At 40.6% G+C, this 19,826-nt stretch overlaps 1 protein-coding gene across 1 annotated transcript; it reads right to left on the minus strand.

The window, feature by feature from the left end:
• Positions 1-8,382: 8,382 nt before the first annotated feature.
• Positions 8,383-9,353, minus strand: LOC148113624 (vomeronasal type-2 receptor 26-like; the record flags this gene model as incomplete). The annotated part of the gene is made up of 1 exon (XM_087894413.1): positions 8,383-9,353. A coding segment is annotated over one exon (918 nt), but the record flags the coding sequence as incomplete, so codon positions are not given.
• Positions 9,354-19,826: the final 10,473 nt, after the last annotated feature.

The following is a 19,826-nucleotide window of genomic DNA, read 5'->3' on the forward strand; positions in this document are numbered from 1 at the left end:
GAGATTCTTCTGGCTATCACAGCTGTAGTTAGGGACAAATTCTTGGGACTTGAAGAGCAGGTCCAGAGTGGTGCGATAGGTCATCCTTGGATTGTAGTAACTGTCATAGATGTGGAACCCAAGAGTGACGTTAGGTAAGATCTGGGAGTCTTCATTGATCTCCTTCACAGCAAAGGCCAAGGCGAGGACGTGTTGATAGAATTTGGTTATGACGCTGCAAATAAATTAAATAACCCATTGAAAAAACAATTCTGCAATTCTTGTAAGGTTGCATCATTTCTACATGAATAACCAACAATCTCTCTTGGAAGTAGGAATAGAACAGCCTTTCTAAAATACTCAATAATTTCCACAGAGTTCAATTTTATATTTGACATGGTGGTTTTCATGATTAGCAGCAATTATATACTACCATCCTGGCCAATAGATGGGGAAGAAATGGAGGTAGTGACAGATTTTATTTTCCTGGGCTCCAAGATCGCCGCAGATGGGGACTGCAGCAAAGAAATTAAAAGATGCTTGCTCCTGGGGAGGAAAGCTATGACAAATCTAGACAGCATTCTAAAAAGCAGAGACAAACAAAAGTGCGTACAGTCAAGGCAATGGTTTTCGTAGTTGCAATATATGGCTGTGAAAGTTGGGCCATAAGAAAGGCTGAGCGCCAAAGAATTGAGAACTTTGAACTCTGGTGCTGGAGAAGACTTTTGCGAGTCCCTTGGATTGCAAGGGATCAAACCGGTCAGTCCTAGAGGAGATCAACCCTGATTGCTCTTTAGAAGGCCAGATCCTGAAGATGAAACTCAAATACTTTGGCCACCTAATGAGAAGAAAGGACTCACTGGAGAAGAACCTAATGCTGGGAAAGATTGAGGAGAAAAGAAGAAGGGGATGACAGAGAATGAGGTGGCTGGATGGAGTCACTGAAGTACTTGGTGTGAAATTAAATGGACTCCAGAGGATGGTAGAGGACAGGAAGGCCTGGAGGAACATTGTCCATGGGGTCACGATGGGTTGGACACGACTTTGCAACTAACAACAACAACAATATACTGCAAGAAATAAAAGCAGTGACCTTTTTTAAGTTAACGAATATAATTCTAACAATTTTGGCACTAAGTAGAATAGGAATATCTTCAGCAAGTATCACCTACTGTATGTATGTTTTGTGAGGGGTGATCATGCATAACCTTTTTTAAAATTACCTCAAGATCGTTAAATGTCCTTCAGTAGATATCTTGCCCCAAACTTTCATGCCTTTCATGAGAAGGACTTTAATATAATGTAAAGAAAATGATTTCTTCTCCCCACAATACAGTACATTTGAAAGACAAAGAAGGCTTATTATATACATATACATATACATTTATTCTAAAAAGCTTTTACAGAAATCAGCAATTTTGGGAGGACCTGGCTAAGAGAAGAAAAAACATGGGAAGAATAAAAATCCTTACAGAGGTAAGTCATACGGTTTTAGAGAAGGGTGTTCCTTAAATTCAATTTCATAAAAGTGGTAAAAAATGTGAGACACCATCCCACCAATGACAAGCTCACCAGGCTGGTACCACTCATGTGGAACAGGGAAAGCTTCACTTGCAGGGCAGCTCAAAGTAGCTACTTTGTGCATCAGGAACATCAGAAGGAATAACATCATCATGCTCTTCAGATGGTGAAAATATTTGTGTGTTCTATAATATCTATAGGATGCATTTACCCCAATGGTTCCTCCATGGTTTAATCCATTATCTGAGAATGCCCTTAATCCATTGATTTCTATTCAAAGAGCCATGTGGGGGCCAATTTTTATCTTGAATATCACAAGGATTGGAATATATATATATATTCTGGCAAAGGAGAAAGGCAGTAAGAAACTTGAAGCGATGTATCAGACAGGATCCTTATTATCCCTGGTGCCAATCTCCCTGTGGTTCAAAGTTAATTGCTGCTAGCGACGGCCTCCCATCGACCTGTGCGCTCCCACAGAGAGGGCCTCCTCGGGGTGCCATCAGCCAAACAATGTAGGCTGGTGACCCCCAGGGGGAGGGCCTTCTCTGTGAGGGCACCTACCCTCTGCAATCAGCTGCCCCCAGAGATAAGGAGAATCCAAGACCTCGGTGCCTTCCGCCGTGCCCTTAAAACCTTCTTTTTCCAGCAAGCCGGGCTGGCCTAACACTTTTTAAAATGTTTTTAATTGTCTGTTATTGTTTTTAATCATGGGGCCAAATTTATATATATCTTTTTAATTGTATTTTAATGTTTGTAGTTTATGTTTTTTTACTTGGCTGTTCACCGCCCTGAGTCCTCAGGGAGAAGGGCGGTATACAAATTTAAAAATTAATTAATTAATTAATTAATTAATTAATTAATTAATTAATAACCAAACAGACACCTTAATTATTGTTGAATTTAAATGCTTTTATGCAAAGCCTTTGATATTTTAGCCTAGCTAAAAATATATATATAGTGATTTCTCTAGCATATTGTTTTTTTTTTTTTTATGGAGGACCATGGTGGCCTACAGGTGAAGCTTTTACCTCACAATCAGGAGGCTGGAAGTTTGATCCTAGGTAGCGGCAGATGTTTCTCTCTCTGGGTCCAAAGAGAAAATATCTGCTGTGAGTTCCATGTAGGCATCAGGAAGGGCATCTGGCCAGCAAACTCTCATTTCCATTCAGTTGCCCTGATTCCACCCTAATACAAGGGATTATAAGGGATTAAAAGAAAAAAAACAACTTTTATTTTTCATGAGGGAATAAGTGGCTGATGGTTTAATTATTTTTTAAATGAACACAGGCCAATATAAGTAGTCTAAGTTAGAGAACCACAAACCGCAATAGGAAATATTATACTGATACACAAAGAAGATAAAAAAAAAATGTTGTTATTGAGTGTGGCTGTCAGAATTTCCATGGCTCTGTTTCAGGAGGTTGTGTGTTCTACCAATGAACCCTTGTTTCATGTATAGTGTCATATGAGGACATCTGGATGTCCTCTCTGAAACTGTCAGGATCTTGTTTGTCAATTCTAAGGATGCCTGCTGCATCTTAAACTGGTTTTTTAAGAATAGAGTAGAGTAGAGTTGAGTAGAATGGCAATAGCAATTGCACTTAGACTTATATACCGCTTTACAGTGATTTACAGCCCTCTCTAAGTGGTTTACAGAGTCAGCATATTGCCCGCAACAATTTGGGTCCTCATTTTACCCACCTCGGAAGGTGGTGAGATTTGAATTGCCAAATTGCAGACAGCCTGCAATCAGCAGGAGTAGGCTGCAGTACTGCACTCTAACCACTGTGCCACCGTGGCTTAGAATAGAATAGAATGGAAGGGAAGGGAAGGGAAGGGAAGGGATTGGTTGTCCAATCTCTTCTTAAAAACTTCCATTGTTGGAACATTCACAAATTCTGGAGGAAATTTATTCCACTGATTAGTGGTTCTAACTAAAACTTTTTTTTATAAAAAAATAATTAAAAAAAATAAATAACAAAAACCAAAACTGCCCAGAATATCATTGGGCTCCAGCTACCAGCCCTGGACGACATCTTCGAATCTCGCTGTTTGAGGAAATTGCATAACATTCTCAGAGACTCTTCCCATCCTGCTTACAATCTTTTTGGACTGTTGCCTTCTGGCAGAAGATACAGGACAATTAAAACTCGGACCGCACGTCTTCTGAATAGTTTTTATCCCAGAGCTATAATTGCACTCAACAATGAACTAAAGGGCCACCATCAGTTAGTTGTTGGACAGCATTACTTGGTCTGTTGTGTGGATGTTTGGGTGGTTTAGGGGTGGGGAATTTGTGGTGGGTGGGAGTGTGTTTGGGGATTGTTATGTGTGTTGGGTCTGGTCTTTGGGTGTTAAGTGAATTTTGTTATATGGGTATACTGTGTATACACGTACAATGACAATAAAGTTATTATTATTAAGCTAACTAAATGTTCTTCAAAAAGACTTCCACCAAAGTTTCATGCATTTCATGATAACATAATGTAAAGAAAATAATGTCTTCCCTCACAACCAGAATAACACAGCTGGAAGTGACCTTGGAAGTCTTCTAGTCCTATGTCCTGCTCAAGCAGGAGACCCAATGTCACAGCAGACAAATGGTTATCCAATCTCTTTTTAAAAACTTCCAGTGTTGGAGCCCTCACCACTTCTGAAGGAAAGCCATTCCACTGGCTAATTTTTCTCACCATTAGGAAATTTCTCCTTAATTCTAGGTTGCTTCTCTCCTTGGTTAGTTTCCATCCATTGTTTCTTCTCCTGCCTTCAGGTGTTTCGGAGAATGGTTGGACCTCTTCTTCTCTGTGAGAGCCCCTCAAATATTGAAACATTGTTATCATGTCACCCCTAGTCTTTTCACTAGACTAGACATACCCAATTCCTGCAACCATTCTTCATATTCCCTATGACTATCATTAAGTGTTGTACCTTATGATTCTTGATGTATGTGTCTTTTATTTTATGTACAGAGAGAGCATATGCACCAAGACAAATTCCTTGTTTGTCCAATCATACTTGGCCAATAAAGAATTCTATTCTATTCTATTTTCTATTCTACTCTACTCTACTCTACCCTACCCTACCCTACCCTACCCTACCCTACCCTACCCTACCTTATTGTATCCTATCCTATCCTATCCTATCCTATCCTATCCTATCCTATCCTATCCTATCCTATCCTATCCTATTTGTATGCTTTAACCTCCAGCCCCTTAATTATCTTGGTTGCTTTTCTCTGCACTCTTTGTAGACTGCAGAAAAGGTACATTTGAAACACAAAGTAGCCAGAAACCAATTATATCTGAAACACATAGATTTTATACAAAACTCTTTATTTACTCTCAAAATGCTTTCACTCCTATAAGCAATTTTTGAGGATTGTGGTTAAGATTATAAGATTCATGGGAAGAAGAAGAAGAAAGAGAGAAAAATCCTTACATTGGTAAATCATACTGTATGAGAGACGGGTGTTCCTTAAAGTCAATTTCATTAAAATGGTAGAAAAACTGAGACATCATTGCCCCAATGATAAAATCGCCAAGCTTGTACCACTCATGTGGAACAAGGAAAGCATCACTTGCAGGGCAGCTCAGGGTAATCTGTTTGTGCCCCCAAAATATCAGAAGGAACAACATTTTGACTCTTTAGTTATGGTGAAAATGTCCATCTCTTTTTATCAAATGCATAGGAAAGTAATCCAACGTTCGTCCAATGATTGAGCTAAGCTTTATATCTGAAAGTTCACCTAATGACAAAAATCCATCACTATCTATTTGACGATCCAAAGGAGTGCATATTCATATCTTGGCTAGCACCAGGATATGAATAGATATTCTGGCATATCGGACATGTAGAAAGGACCCTATAGCTATGAATCCAACTGATCCATTTCCCCCTTTGTGACCATCTCCCTGTGGGTCAAGAGATACTTCATAAGCAAACAGATGCTTGCATCTTGATTGTTGTTGAATTTAAACATGCTTTTTCTCAGCAAGTCTGGGCCTAAGTAAGAAAGTATCATAATTCCCGTAGGAAGCAATTATTTTGTTATTGGTGAGATCATAAGTGTCTGGTGCTTTGATATGGAGAAGATGCCAATAAAAATAAAAAATAAAAGAGAAGGATGATAAAAATAGGCTTCGTTGTTCAAATTCACGTTCATTCCTTATGAAAGGATTAGAGCACGTACAGAGTGTAACCTAACTTAGCTTTTTTTAAAAAAATTTACTTTACTTTACTTTTTTACTTTTATTTGATTTGTATACCGCCCTACTCCCGGAGGACTCAGGGCGGTGAACAGCCAACAATAAAATACATACATACAAAATTTAAAAAGCAGAAATAAAATCGAATTAAATAGTTTGGCCCAGACAGATTAAAACCCCAATTAATTTCAAACAAATTTAGACTTTAAGTATTAAAGATATGAAAAACGTTAAAATATTAAAATTGTTTAAAAATTTGATTTATATGCCGCCCTTCTCCAGAAACTCAGGGCGGCTTACAATGCGTTAAGCAATAAAAGCAATAAAGTTTTGATTCCCTGAGCTCCATAATGCGCTACCTGCAAAGATAAAACCTGCCAAGTAGCCTAGCTAAGTAACTTGTTGTGAAATGCAAAAGGTGAATTCTGCCTGTTTGCTGTAACGTAATGTGAGATAAAGGGACCTGGTGGCTCAGTGGCTAAGATGCTGAACTTTTCAATCGAAAGGTCGGCAGTTCAGCGGTTCGAATCCCTAGTGCTGCGTAATGGGGTGAGCTCCCGTTGCTTGTCCCAGCTTCTGCCAACCTAGCAGTTCGAAAGTACATAAAAAAATGCAAGTAGAAAAATAGGGACAACCTTTGGTGGGAAGGTAACAGCATTCCGTGCACCTTTGGCATTTAGTCATGCCGGCCACATGACCACGGAGATGTCTTCGGACAGCGTTGGCTCTTTGGCTTTGAAACAGAGATGAGCACCGCTCCCTAGAGTCAGGAACGACTAGCACATATGTGCAAGGGGAACCTTTACCTTTACCTTTAATGTGATATAATAATGCTAGCAAACTCGGCTATATGCCAGAAAATGTATTCTTTTCCCTTTCTGAGGTGCATTGTTATTAAGCACTGAGAAAATCATGAAAACAATGGATAGAAATTATGTTTTTAACACTACGACGATCTGTGCAAGCTGTGTAAACTATAAGAAGTTCGAGCAGAAGGTGTGTGGTTTTTTTTGGCACTCCTGCTTTTTCTCTCTCTGCCTGCTCTATTTAGGCAAGAGATTAAAAATGCCCAGTTTTGATCTTGATCAATAATAAAGCTGATTATCAATTGCTTCGTCTTCAGAGTTTCATTGGATTAATGGAGAAAATGCATTAATGAATTAATGCACAAAAACCTAGCACTTACAATGGAGCAGGACTCCCATTTACCATGTAAAATGAACAGATTTGTTTAATAGAGAAGACGAATTTTTTTTTTTTACCTATTAAGGAATGACAGTAAAACCAGATAGATATTTGGATGAGGAGTTCATCCACGTTTCCAGGCAGAGAATGCTAAGGTGAATCAACAGCAATACTGACATCATGGAATTAACACACACACCCAGACCCAGACACAATTTATTATTTTTTAAAATAATTCAGGGCATAGAACATATCAAACACACCTTCATCTTCCTATTTCCCCCCCCCCAAAGTGTGAGGTGGGTTGGGCTGAGAGAGAGAGAGACTGTCCTAAAGTCACCCAGTTGGCTTTCATGGTTAAACTGGGACTTGAACTCATTGTCTCCTGCTTTCTAGCCTGGTATGGTATTTTATTAGACATTGCATAATAGAAAGGGCTCAGTGGGATCCACAAGCTCAGCAATGGCTCAGTGGCTAAGACACTGAGCTTGTCGATCAAAAGGCCCACAGTTCAGCGGTTTGAATCCGTAGTTCCACATAATGGGGTGAGCTCCCGTTACTTGTCCCAGCTTCTGCCAACCTAGCAGTTCAAAAGCACATCAAAAATGCAAGTAGAAAAATAGGGACCACCTTTGGTGGGAAGGTAACACCGTTCTGTGGGCCTTTGGCATTTAGTCATGCCCTCTACATGACCATGGAGACGTCTTTGGACAGTGCTGGCTCTTCGGCTTTGAAACAGAGATAAGCACCACCCCCTAGAGTTGGGAATGACTAGCACATATGTGCGAGGGGAACCTTTACCTTTACCTTTTTAATGGAAAGGGTCTCGTCCAAAAGAGTAGTGGAAGACACACCCAAAACAAACCAAATTAAATCCAAAATTATTATGGCCAACGGCCAGCATATGCTTTTATTGGATTGTGTTAGATGGAAGACTATGTTTTACATAATACCTCTAAATTGCAACATTATTAAAATTGGATGATTAAGTACAGTAGAAAGACATTGGTGGATGGTGAATGAATGGTTTTGACCCTTCGTGAAAGCTTTTTCAAAAACACAGTTAAATGTATGTTAAATGTTCAAAAAAAAAATATCTAACTTTTACATTTTAAAGGAGACCAATCAATTCAAAATGGATACCCTATAATACTGTGTTAAATACACATCCATAAAATATTCATTAGCTTTCCCCCATATTTATACACTGGTTTATAAAGTGAAGCTATAAACACCATGAACTGAAAGCTGCAAACTTTTAGGTATAAAGAGCTCAAATCTCCTAAGAATATAAAGAGATAGATGCTCAAAATCTTGTTAGCTTGATGTATTCAAAGGAAAAAAGGGTTAGGTTAAACAATTTTGGAGAATGAAAATGTAGCAAAATGAGTACTTCATTTGGAATAGGCAACAATATGTTTTAATAATAAACCCAATCCTACCGGTATATACAATAATTATGTCTATAATTTCCTGTAGATAGCAGGCTCTCTACTCTTTTTTGTTAATCATTTTCCGTAGCCAGAAAGAACACATGATGTGCTAATTCCGCCTTATGAGTTGCTCTCTGTGGTTGAGGTCAGGCCGCAAAACAATGATGTAGCATTTGGGCAGGAATATGCATCCCAGTAATGCAGCACTGGAGGACAAGATGGAGAAGACCTCCACAGCTACCATGGCTTTGCCTTTTGTGCTCAGATAGGCTGGAAAGAAGGAGATCCACACACTGCAGAAGGCCAACATGCTGAAGGTGATGAACTTGGCTTCATTAAAGCTGTCTGGTAATTTACGGGCAAGGAAAGCCACAATAAAGCTGGCGATGGCCAAGATACCCATGTAGCCCAAGACACAGTAGAAGAAGAAAGCTGACCCCTCATTGCACTGTAAAATCATTTCCTGGAACTCTGAGCGCATGTCCAACTCAGGGAATGGGGGAGATGTTGACAACCAAAGTATACAAACACATACTTGTAAGAGAGAGCAGGAAAGGACAATAGAAAAAGCCAATCTTTTCCCCACCCATCTCCTCATCTGAGATCCTGGTTTAGTGGCCATGAAAGCCACAACTACAGTGATGGTTTTGGCCAGTACACTAGAAATGGCCACTGAGAAAGTGATGCCAAAAGTTGATTGTCGAAGAAGGCAGGACAACTTGCTAGGTTGGCTGAGGAAAAGCAAAGAGGAGAGAAAACAGAACGAAAGAGAGACAAGGAGGGTGTAGGTGAGCGACCGGTTGTTGGCTTTGACAATGGGAGTATCCCTGTGCTTCATAAATATTCCAAGTATCCAAGATGTCAAGAAGAAGAAACAAAGAGCTGCGGAGACCAAGCTAATTCCTAAGGGTTCTTTGAAATTTAGAAAGACCAGCAGTTTCAGGATACAGCCTTCCTTTTCTTTATTTGGAAAATGATCTTGTGAACATTCAAAACAGTCATCCGCATCTGGAAAGAAAAGCCAATGAATTTATCTCCTATCCATTTCATATTTTTGAAAAACTTAGCCTGAGTTCTTATTCTTTCCTATAATGTGCCTTTCTGATAAAGGGATATGATCGGTTGCCTGTATTTTATCCTGACTTTAGGAATCTTTTGTCATGTATGAGAGGAACATGTGTTGGTTTTCCAAATACCCACCCGGTGTGCCTTGGATGATGGAATAGCTGATCCATTCACAAAACTTCTTTTGTCTAGTGAAACTCCATTGCTTTCACATATTCTCAGGTTTTCACGGAAGTTAAAACTTGGAAAAAGGCAGATCATGTTGAAAAGAAATGTTGCATTTGTTACAGAACTGACCTTTATCAGTTTACAGAACCCAGATTGTTGTTTCTTTACCTTTACGCCACCATTTACTTAAAGTTTAAGTTGAAATTTAACTCAATTGTGCTTATTTCTATACTGTCTTTAAAAGAGGAGCTGATTTGCCCACAAATCAGTGGTGAAATCTGAACCAGTTTGCTACTGGTTCACTGGCCGTGTATGGGTGCTGTGCACCAAGGACATGCTGCACACACACATGCACAGCACATGCCAAAGGCACACTGCACGCACATGCGCAGTACAAACCTAAAGGAGGTTTTGGAAGGTAAGTAGAACAGTGAGGGGGGGGATCAGCTGGGCTGCGTGATTTAGCTTTGCTAGAAAGCAGGATTTCCTGCTTTCTAGCAAAGCTAAACCACACGGCAAAGCTGATCGTCAGAGATACTGGTTCGGAGGGACCTGTAGCATTTTTTAACTACTGGTTCGACCGAACCAGTAACTATTTTTTTTAAACTTCTGGTTCACCCGAACTGATAGTTTTTATCACTACCGGTTTGCCCAAACCGGGGCAAACCAGTAGCATTTCACCTCTGCCACAAATCATACATTAATTCAGCCCAAAAGAACAGATCAAGGAATTTCTCAAGTAAGCCCATGCGCCTAGATTCAAACTGATAGTGCCTTGGGCTTGGCTGCATGCAAGAACCCTTCCCTGGTTCCTGCTCCCATATCAACGGTCAGGCAACAGCAGCTCTCAGACCAAGGTATGTGTTTCCCCAGAGGTGTTGCTTTTCCTCAAGTGGTGGATGTCTCAAGTGCTGGACAAGGGCTGTCTCTTCCGGGAGCCCAGTCGCATCACGATAACATCAGATGCCAGCCTCTTTGGCTGGGGGGGCTCATCTTCAGGGCCACATGACACAGGTCCGCTGGACCCCAGCAGGCCTGACCCACAACATCAATTGCCTGGAGCTTTGGGCAGCACACCTTGCCCTTCGCCACTTCAAGACCCTAGTACAGGGCCAACACGTTCTCATTCTTATGGACAACGTCACGGCCAAGGCACACATAAACCATCAAAGAGGCACTCATTCCAGGAGCCTCATGATGGAAGTGGAGCTCCTGGGGAGGTGGGGAGAAAAGCATTTGCTTTCCCTCAACACGAAGCATATCGCGGGGGCGGCAAATACTCAGGCGGATTGCCTCAGCTGGTCCACAATAGGCCTAGTGGTCTTTTTTCTTGATAAGGATCAAATATTTTACCCTTGTTTTTTTCCACCACTGGAAAGTCTACTCTGCTGGTCATATAATAGGCTGGACATCTTCCACTCATAAACTGGCTAGATCAGACATGGCTTAGCTGGACTTATTAGTAGGTCGAGGCCTAACACATAATCCAGGAATCAACATCACAACACCCTGTGCTCTGTCTCGGCTCCCAAACATGACAAACCGTCTGTAGTTAATTAAATGTTCCTTTTATTAGGAGCGCCAGCAGCCCCGGCAAAAAGTCTCTCTTTTTCTCACACACAGCAGGCTAACAAATCCTTCAGTGCCTGTGATGAGGTCACTAAGACTCGCTGCAATAGAACAGTGATGAAAATTCTCAGGGACAACTCTCACCCTGTTCACCACTTCTTTACCCTCCTACCATCGGGAAGGAGATATATAAGCATAGCCAGCCACACAAAAAGGCTGAAGAACAGTTTTTATCTGTGGGCTGTCAGACTCCTGAATGACAAATAACACCATAACTATGTAGTATGATGGACTGAAGGGCAGGTGCAATGTGTAACATGTTCACACTGGTGCAATAGGACTGGGTGTTTTGTTAATATGATTTATTGGATTAGGGATTTTCTGTCTTCACTGAGAGTTGTGCGAGGGGAACCTTTACCTTTACCTTAAGATCTGCCTGCCTACCTGCCTGCCTGTTTTATGTTTAATTTAAGAAATAACAACGTGTTAAAGAAAAATATGTATGGTGAAACTGATAACCTACCAGTTTGATTAGAAATCTTTCCTTCTGGGCATGGAACACAGTCATAGCAACAGAACTGACTGCCTTCAGCCCCTCTCTTCCAGTATCCAAGGGAACAGTGGTCATTACACAAAGAAACAGGAAGAACCTACAGATATAAACATAGCCATTGATTTGAAAGAATCCCGTTTAGACTATGGAAATGGTCTACATTGGATTATGCGAATGACCTTTAACATTGCTAACATTTTACAGAGGGAATGTGTTCCTTTGTATGTGAACAAGATTGAGCCATAGTGGTGCAGTGGTTAGAATGCAGTATTGCAGGCTAACTCTGCCCATTGCAGGGAGTTCAATCCTCACCGGATCAAAGTTCCATCCTTCCGGGGGCATTAAAATGGAAACCCAGATTGTTGGGGGCAATATGCTGACTGTGTAAACCACTTTGAGAGTGCTATAAAACATTATGAACACTAGTGGGTTCCTCTTACCTTTGCTACCGGTTTGGAACCGGGAGCGCATGTGGGGGGGGTTTCACTTCGCTCGTGCATGGAAGTTCTGCACATGCGCACAATCTTCTGTGTATGCGCAGAGTGTCCGTGGTGACATCCAGGCAGGTGGGTGGAGCCTCCTGCCACCGCCACTACCGGTTCGCCAGAATTGAGGCGAACCGGTAGAAACCCACCACTGATTATGAAGTGATACATACCATATTTTTTGGAGTATAAGATGCACCTTTTTCCCTAAAAGAAGTGGGCAAAAATCTGGGTGCGTCTTATACTCCGAATGTAGCCCTGTCCAGATTTTCAAATGGAGGTTTCAGAGGCTGAAAAAAGCATCAGAAACAGAGCTTCAGAAAAGCCTCCAAACAGAGCTTCAGAAAAAAAGCCTCCAGACAGAGCTTCAGAAAAAAAGCCTCCAACAAAGCCTCGGAAACAGAGCTTCAGAGGCTTTTTTTCTGAAGCTCTGTTTCAGAGGCTTTCAGAGGCAGAAAAAAAAAGCAAAAAAAAAAAAAAAAGCAAGGCACAGAGTTCACAACCAACGAACCTGTTGTTAAAATTCACCTCTGGGAACAGCTGATTGGGGGTATTCCGACAATCAGATTTTTTCTTATTTTCCTCCCCAAAAACTAAGGTGTGTCTTATACTCTGGTGCATCTTATCCTCCGAAAAGTACAGTAAGTCTAAGTGCTATTCATACCTGGTTAAAACCAGGGTGCCAAACAATTGTATTATCAATGATAACTTCTTTTCCTTTTGGAGCCTTAGGGTGTAACTTTCCCACTTTAACTCTCTGAAAGGATCTGTTTGGGAAAGTGATCATGTTGATGATGTCAAAGCCACCTGGGCCTTCTCTTCTGTCTTTAAAAAAGATTCGTTCTCCAGCTGAGTTGTTAAAAGAAATCTCTTGAAGAAATTTGTGGAGCTACTTGAAAGAGAAGAAGAAAGAGGGAGTTAAAAAGGAAACAATGCATCGGGAATTGATTAAAGTTTCTCTTTCTTTTATTCTTTCTTCCAAAGGAATCAAACAACATTCCTTCTTCTCTTCGCATAGAGAAGAAGAAAATCTCAACACGCAAAGTACAATCTATAACTGAGATATGGAGCTCAGTCTATTAATTAATTATCCTAAGTACTTTAAAGCCAGCAAACTCAGCAATTCATCTGGTAATTTACCACAAATCTAAAAACCAAGATCATTTGATGGAAACAATGCACCTCTATTACACTAGAATAACTGTCATAAACTCTACGTCCCCAGGCTCACAAACCTGTCTTCAAAAAACTAATTAAAAAATGAAATGTTCCCATTTAAGAAACATTTGTTGTGCCAAGAAACAAAATTCAGCAGATGTTTCTCTGTTGAATTCTTGGAACCAGAGCTGATGAATTTATAAATCGGGCAAGAAGAAATGGTGGTTAATGGAATAATGATAGATGCACAAATTCCATTGATGAAGCCAAAAAATTGCAAAAGCAGTATTACTTTGAAAACTCTTTTATTTTATAACATGGATCATATCTTATCAAATCGCCACCGCTACCAGCTCGGGAGAACCGGGCCAAACCGGGAGGAACCCACCACTGATGTGCATGCTTGGGGGGTGGGGGTATGTGAGGAGGGTCATGCGTGCATGTGTGGGTGGGGGCACATGTGGGGATGTGTGCATGCACAAGGGGCAGGGCGAATGCATGTTGGCCGTGCACACATTGCATTTTGGGGGTTCATGCATACGCTTTGAGTACTTGGTCCGGAAAAGGTTACCCATCACTGCTTTAGGAACTCTATTGATATGTGGCCATAGGGCAGGGCAAACAAGTCATATCAGATTGTGGTTGAGACTGACTATTCGCTAAGACAAAACATAGGTATGGCATGGGGAGATTACCTGCCAAGCCTGCAGATCTGGAAATTCAGCCCTTTGAATTTTTGTCCATTTGGGTCTTGATCTCACTGCCTCATGCAAAGAATGTGCCACTGCATAAACAGCATTGTAGATACTATAGCTTTGGCCAGTCATCTGAAATTCAAAAAATGGTGTAGGCAGATCCTCCAAATTCTCTTCCCCACTACAAGTTCCACTGATAGTTGAAGGGAAGTCTGTCTTTGAAAATGTACAGTCAAACAATTGTTGCCAAACTTCTTGAAGAAATGCATCTTTCTGGGTTGAAGGTTTGAGGACTTGAAGAAATTCTTTGAAGCCTCGAACTTCTCTTGAATGCACAGTAAAGGAAAGAGCCCCATGGTACACCTGGAGATCCCAACTCCTTTGAGTTCCCGTCAGGATGAAATCAATCGGATTCATCAGGATCCAAACCTTCCTAAACAATGCGCTCTCCTTATTTTCGGGATCACGTAGAAACATGACAAAACTGAGCCACACTGTTGTGAAGGATTCTCCGTAGACAAGAAAAACATTCGCTTTTCGATCCCTCAATTTATTTGAAATAATTGAGACTGAATCTAAGAATTCTGGGAAATCTTCCAAGTGGAGATGTTGCGGAATTTTTTGTGTGAAAGCTAAACAGATCCCGTTCTGTGAAAACAACGGCTGCATTTTCTGCAAAAAATGTTCTCCCTTAGTTTCAAAAGCAAAGACTCCAATCCACCTCCATCCAAAATGGAGGAAAAGTTGTATAACTCCAGTGTACTGATAGTCCTCATTTGGGACCATGCAGTAAAGTGAAGATAATTTGGTACTGTGAAACTCTTCATGTGCGAAAGAGCCATAAGTCAACTAAAGGAAAAGAAATGAAAGAAGGGATGAAGGAAAGAAGGAAGAAAGGGAGGGAGGGAGGGAGGGAGGAGGGGAGGGAAGGGAAGGGAAGGGAAGGGAAGCGAAGAGAAGGGAAGGGAAGGGAAGGAAAGGAAAGGAAAGGAAAGGAAAGGAAAGGAAAGGAAAGGAAAGGAAAGGAAAGGAAAGGAAAGGAAAGGAAAGGAAAGGAAAGGAAAGGAACGGAAAGGAAAATTATTATTTATGATAATCAGTGGGAAAAGATTGCAAAATGACTCCTGGATGGAAACTGAACAATTGAAAAGTTCTCAAACTCCAGGTACATTCTGAAAGTTTTGATCAACAATGCCACAATAAAACCCCAAGGTGAAATATTTTCTCATTTCATGAAGATAAAGGGACTACAAAATAAATTTTGTTTGCTACTGTAAAGTTACAGATAGCTCATCCCTATGAGCAGCTGGATAGCTGCATGTGAACACTTCCTAGCTTAGAAAAAAAAAATTAAGAGCTAGATTTATTGCATTACCTTCTGCCTTTCTCTGCCCCAGGTAGGGTAAAATATCTTATGCAGGATAAACTATGCCCTTGACATTCTGGAGGAATAAGAGAAGGTTAATCATGTCCTCATTTACTGCAATTATTATTATTATCTCCAAAAGTAACACATACTTCTAATCCTTCAACAATGTTCAGACAAATCAGTTAAGTTTTATATTGTTATTATTATCGGACACCAACCCAAACATAGCAAAGACAGTTGTCTCACATATTGCTGGGTGGCAAGTTGGAATCAGGAACTGAGTTGAGGGCAGCAGTGAAAATGCTGGCTAGCTTTAATGTGTGACACCCACCGGCACACGATTTATTGAGCTTTTCAACCTGGGTAGGCCAACCATGGATAAATCCAAGAAAAGAAAAGTTTCAGAAGAAAACAGAACGTTTAATCCAACTACATATGCTAGTTTGTGGCTGCTCAAGAAATAGACAGGTACAGGAAGGGTTTTGTGGTTCCCGGTGTTTTCTTTTCTGTGGGAAATGGGTTCAAATGGCTCTTCCGATTTCACCACCGGTAGTGGTCAACCCAGAAGATCAGATGGCCCTCTCAAATAAGATTAATTTTGTACTGTAATTTGGGATTTAAATTTTACTTTTCTAATCTATCAAATCAAAGATTTTGATTTTCCTGTTGGATTACTTTGAGCCATCTTATTGGACTGTGGGGGAAATTGCAGAAGGGAGAAAAGAAAGTGGATTTAATTGAAGTTCTGCAGAAAGGCACAGCAACAAAACCCTGATCTCTGATATTCATTACAAATGAAGTCAAATGATCCTTTTCAGACACCTGCCAAAATTACCTGTGGAATATTGAAGCGATTTATAGTTTCTGCCATAAAGGATGAAGTAGGAGCACCCAATCCTCCAATAATGGCCATGAGATTCTTCTGGCTATCACAGCTGTAGTTAGGGACAAATTCTTGGGACTTGAAGAGCAGGTCCAGAGTGGTGCGATAGGTCATCCTTGGATTGTAGTAACTGTCATAGATGTGGAACCCAAGAGTGACGTTAGGTAAGATCTGGGAGTCTTCATTGATCTCCTTCACAGCAAAGGCCAAGGCGAGGACGTGTTGATAGAATTTGGTTATGACGCTGCAAATAAATTAAATAACCCATTGAAAAAACAATTCTGCAATTCTTGTAAGGTTGCATCATTTCTACATGAATAACCAACAATCTCTCTTGGAAGTAGGAATAGAACAGCCTTTCTAAAATAGTCAATAATTTCCACAGAGTTCAATTTTATATTTGACATGGTGGTTTTCATGATTAGCAGCAATTATATACTACCATCCTGGCAAATAGATGGGGAAGAAATGGAGGTAGTGACAGATTTTATTTTCCTGGGCTCCAAGATCGCCGCAGATGGGGACTGCAGCAAAGAAATTAAAAGATGCTTGCTCCTGGGGAGGAAAGCTATGACAAATCTAGACAGCATTCTAAAAAGCAGAGACATCACCCTGCCAACAAAAGTGCGTACAGTCAAGGCAATGGTTTTCGTAGTTGCAATATATGGCTGTGAAAGTTGGGCCATAAGAAAGGCTGAGCGCCAAAGAATTGAGAACTTTGAACTCTGGTGCTGGAGAAGACTTCTGCGAGTCCCTTGGATTGCAAGGGATCAAACCAGTCAATCCTAGAGGAGATCAACCCTGACTGCTCTTTAGAAGGCCAGATCCTGAAGATGAAACTCAAATACTTTGGCCACCTAATGAGAAGAAAGGACTCACTGGAGAAGAGCCTAATGCTGGGAAAGATTGAGGGGAAAAGAAGAAGGGGATGACAGAGAATGAGGTGGCTGGATGGAGTCACTGAAGCAGTTGGAGTGAGCTTAAATGGACTCCAGAGGATGGTAGAGGACAGGAAGGCCTGGAGGAACATTGTCCATGGGGTCACGATGGGTTGGACACGACTTTGCAACTAACAACAACAACAATATACTGCAAGAAATAAAAGCAGTGACCTTTTTTAAGTTAACAAATATAATTCTAACAATTTTGGCACTAAGTAGAATAGGAATATCTTCAGCAAGTATCACCTATTGTATGTATGTTTTGTGAGGGGTGATCACGCAGAACCTTTTTTAAAATTACCTCAAGCTCGTTAAATGTCCTTCAGTAGATATCTTGCCCCAAACTTTCATGCCTTTCATGAGAAGGACTTTAATATAATGTAAAGAAAATGATTTCTTCTCCCCACAATACAGTACATTTGAAACACAAAGAAGGCTTAGTATATTTATATACATATACATTTATTCTAAAAAGCTTTTACCGAGATCAGCAATTTTGGGAGGACCTGGCTAAGAGAAGAAAAAGCATGGGAAGAATAAAAATCCTTACAGAGGTAAGTCATACGGTTTTAGAGAAGGGTGTTCCTTAAATTCAATTTCATAAAAGTGGTAAAAAATGTGAGACACCATCCCACCAATGACAAGCTCACCAGGCTGGTACCACTCATGTGGAACAGGGAAAGCTTCACTTGCAGGGCAGCTCAAAGTAGCTACTTTGTGCATCAGGAACATCAGAAGGAATAACATCATCATGCTCTTCAGATGGTGAAAATATTTGTGTGTTCTATAATATCTATAGGATGCATTTACCCCAGTGGTTCCTCCATGGTTTAATCCATTATCTGAGAATGCCCTTAATCCATTGATTTCTATTCAAAGAGCCACGTGGGGGCCAATTTATATCTTGAATATCACAAGGATTGGAATATATATATTCTGGCAAAGGAGAAAGGCAGTAAGAAACTTGAAGCGATGTATCAGACAGGATCCTTATTATCCCTGGTGCCAATCTCCCTGTGGTTCAAAGTTAATTGCTGCTAGCGACGGCCTCCCACCGACCTGTGCGCTCCCACAGAGAGGGCCTCCTCGGGGTGCCATCAGCCAAACAATGTAGGCTGGTGACCCCCAGGGGGAGGGCCTTCTCTGTGGGGGCACCTACCCTCTGCAATCAGCTGCCCCCAGAGATAAGGAGAATCCAAGACCTCGGTGCCTTCCCCCGTGGCCTTAAAACCTTCTTTTTCCAGCAAGCCAGGCTGGCCTAACACTTTTAAAAATGTTTTTAATTGTCTGTTATTGTTTTTAATCATGGGGCCAAATTTATATATATCTTTTTAATTGTATTTTAATGTTTGTAGTTTATGTTTTTTACTTGGCTGTTCACCGCCCTGAGTCCTCGGGGAGAAGGGCGGTATACAAATTTAAAAATAAATAAATAATAAATAAATAAATAAATAAATAAATAAATAAATTTTATTTTTTTATTTTATTTTATTGAATTTGTATACCGCCCTCCTCCCGAAGGACTCAGGGTGGTGAACAGCCATAGAATAAAACATATAGATACAAAATTTAAAATAGATTAAAATGAATTAAATAAATTGGCTGAACAAATTTAAAACCCCAATAATTTAAAACCAGATTTAAAATTTCCATTTAAAAGGGGAAAGACTTAGGTCAGGCCGGCTTGATGAAATAGGAAAGTCTTGAGCGCGAGACGGAAGGTACGCAGATCCGGGATCCTCCGTATCTCCGGGGGGAGCTCGTTCCAGATAGTAGGTGCCCCCACAGAGAAGGCTCTCCCCCTGGGGGCCACCAGTCGACATTGTTTGGCCGACGGCACCCGGAGGAGCCCCTCTCTATGGGAGCGTACTGGTCGGTGGGAGGCTATTGGTGGTAGCAGGCGGTCCCGTAAATAACCAGTTAATTAATTAATTAATAACCAAACAGACACCTTAATTATTGTTGAATTTAAATGCTTTTATGCAAAGCCTTTGATATTTTAGCCTAGCTAAAAAAATATATAGTGATTTCTCTAGCATATTGTTTTATTTTTTTTATGGAGGACCATGGTGGCCTACAGGTGAAGCTTTTACTTCACAATCAGGAGGCTGCAAGTTTGATCCTAGGTAGCGGCAGATGTTTCTCTCTCTGGGTCCAAAGAGAAAATATCTGCTGTGAGTTCCATGTAGGCATCAGGAAGGGCATCTGGCCAGTAAACTCTCAGTTCCATTTAATCGCTCTGATTCCACCCCAATACAAGGGATTATAAGGGATTAAAAGAAAAAAACAACTTTTATTTTTCATGAGGGAATAAGTGGTTGATGGTTTAATTTTTTTTAAATAAACACAAGCCAATATAAGTTGTCTAAGTTAGAGAACCACAAACCGCAATAGGAAATACTAAACTGATACACAAAGAAGATAAAAAAAATATGTTGTTACTGAGTGTGGCTGTCAGAATTTCCATGGCTCTGTTTCAGGAGGTTGTGTGTTCTACCAATGAATCCTTGCTTCATGTATAGTGTCATATGAGGACATCTGGATGTCCTCTCTGAAACTGTCAGGATCTTGTTTGTCAATTCTAAGGATGCTTGCTGCATCTTAAACTGTTTTT

Source organism: Pantherophis guttatus, chromosome 4 (genome assembly GCF_059756535.1).
Source record: "Pantherophis guttatus breed Tessera chromosome 4, ASM5975653v1, whole genome shotgun sequence".
Taxonomy (NCBI): Eukaryota; Metazoa; Chordata; class Lepidosauria; order Squamata; family Colubridae; genus Pantherophis; species Pantherophis guttatus.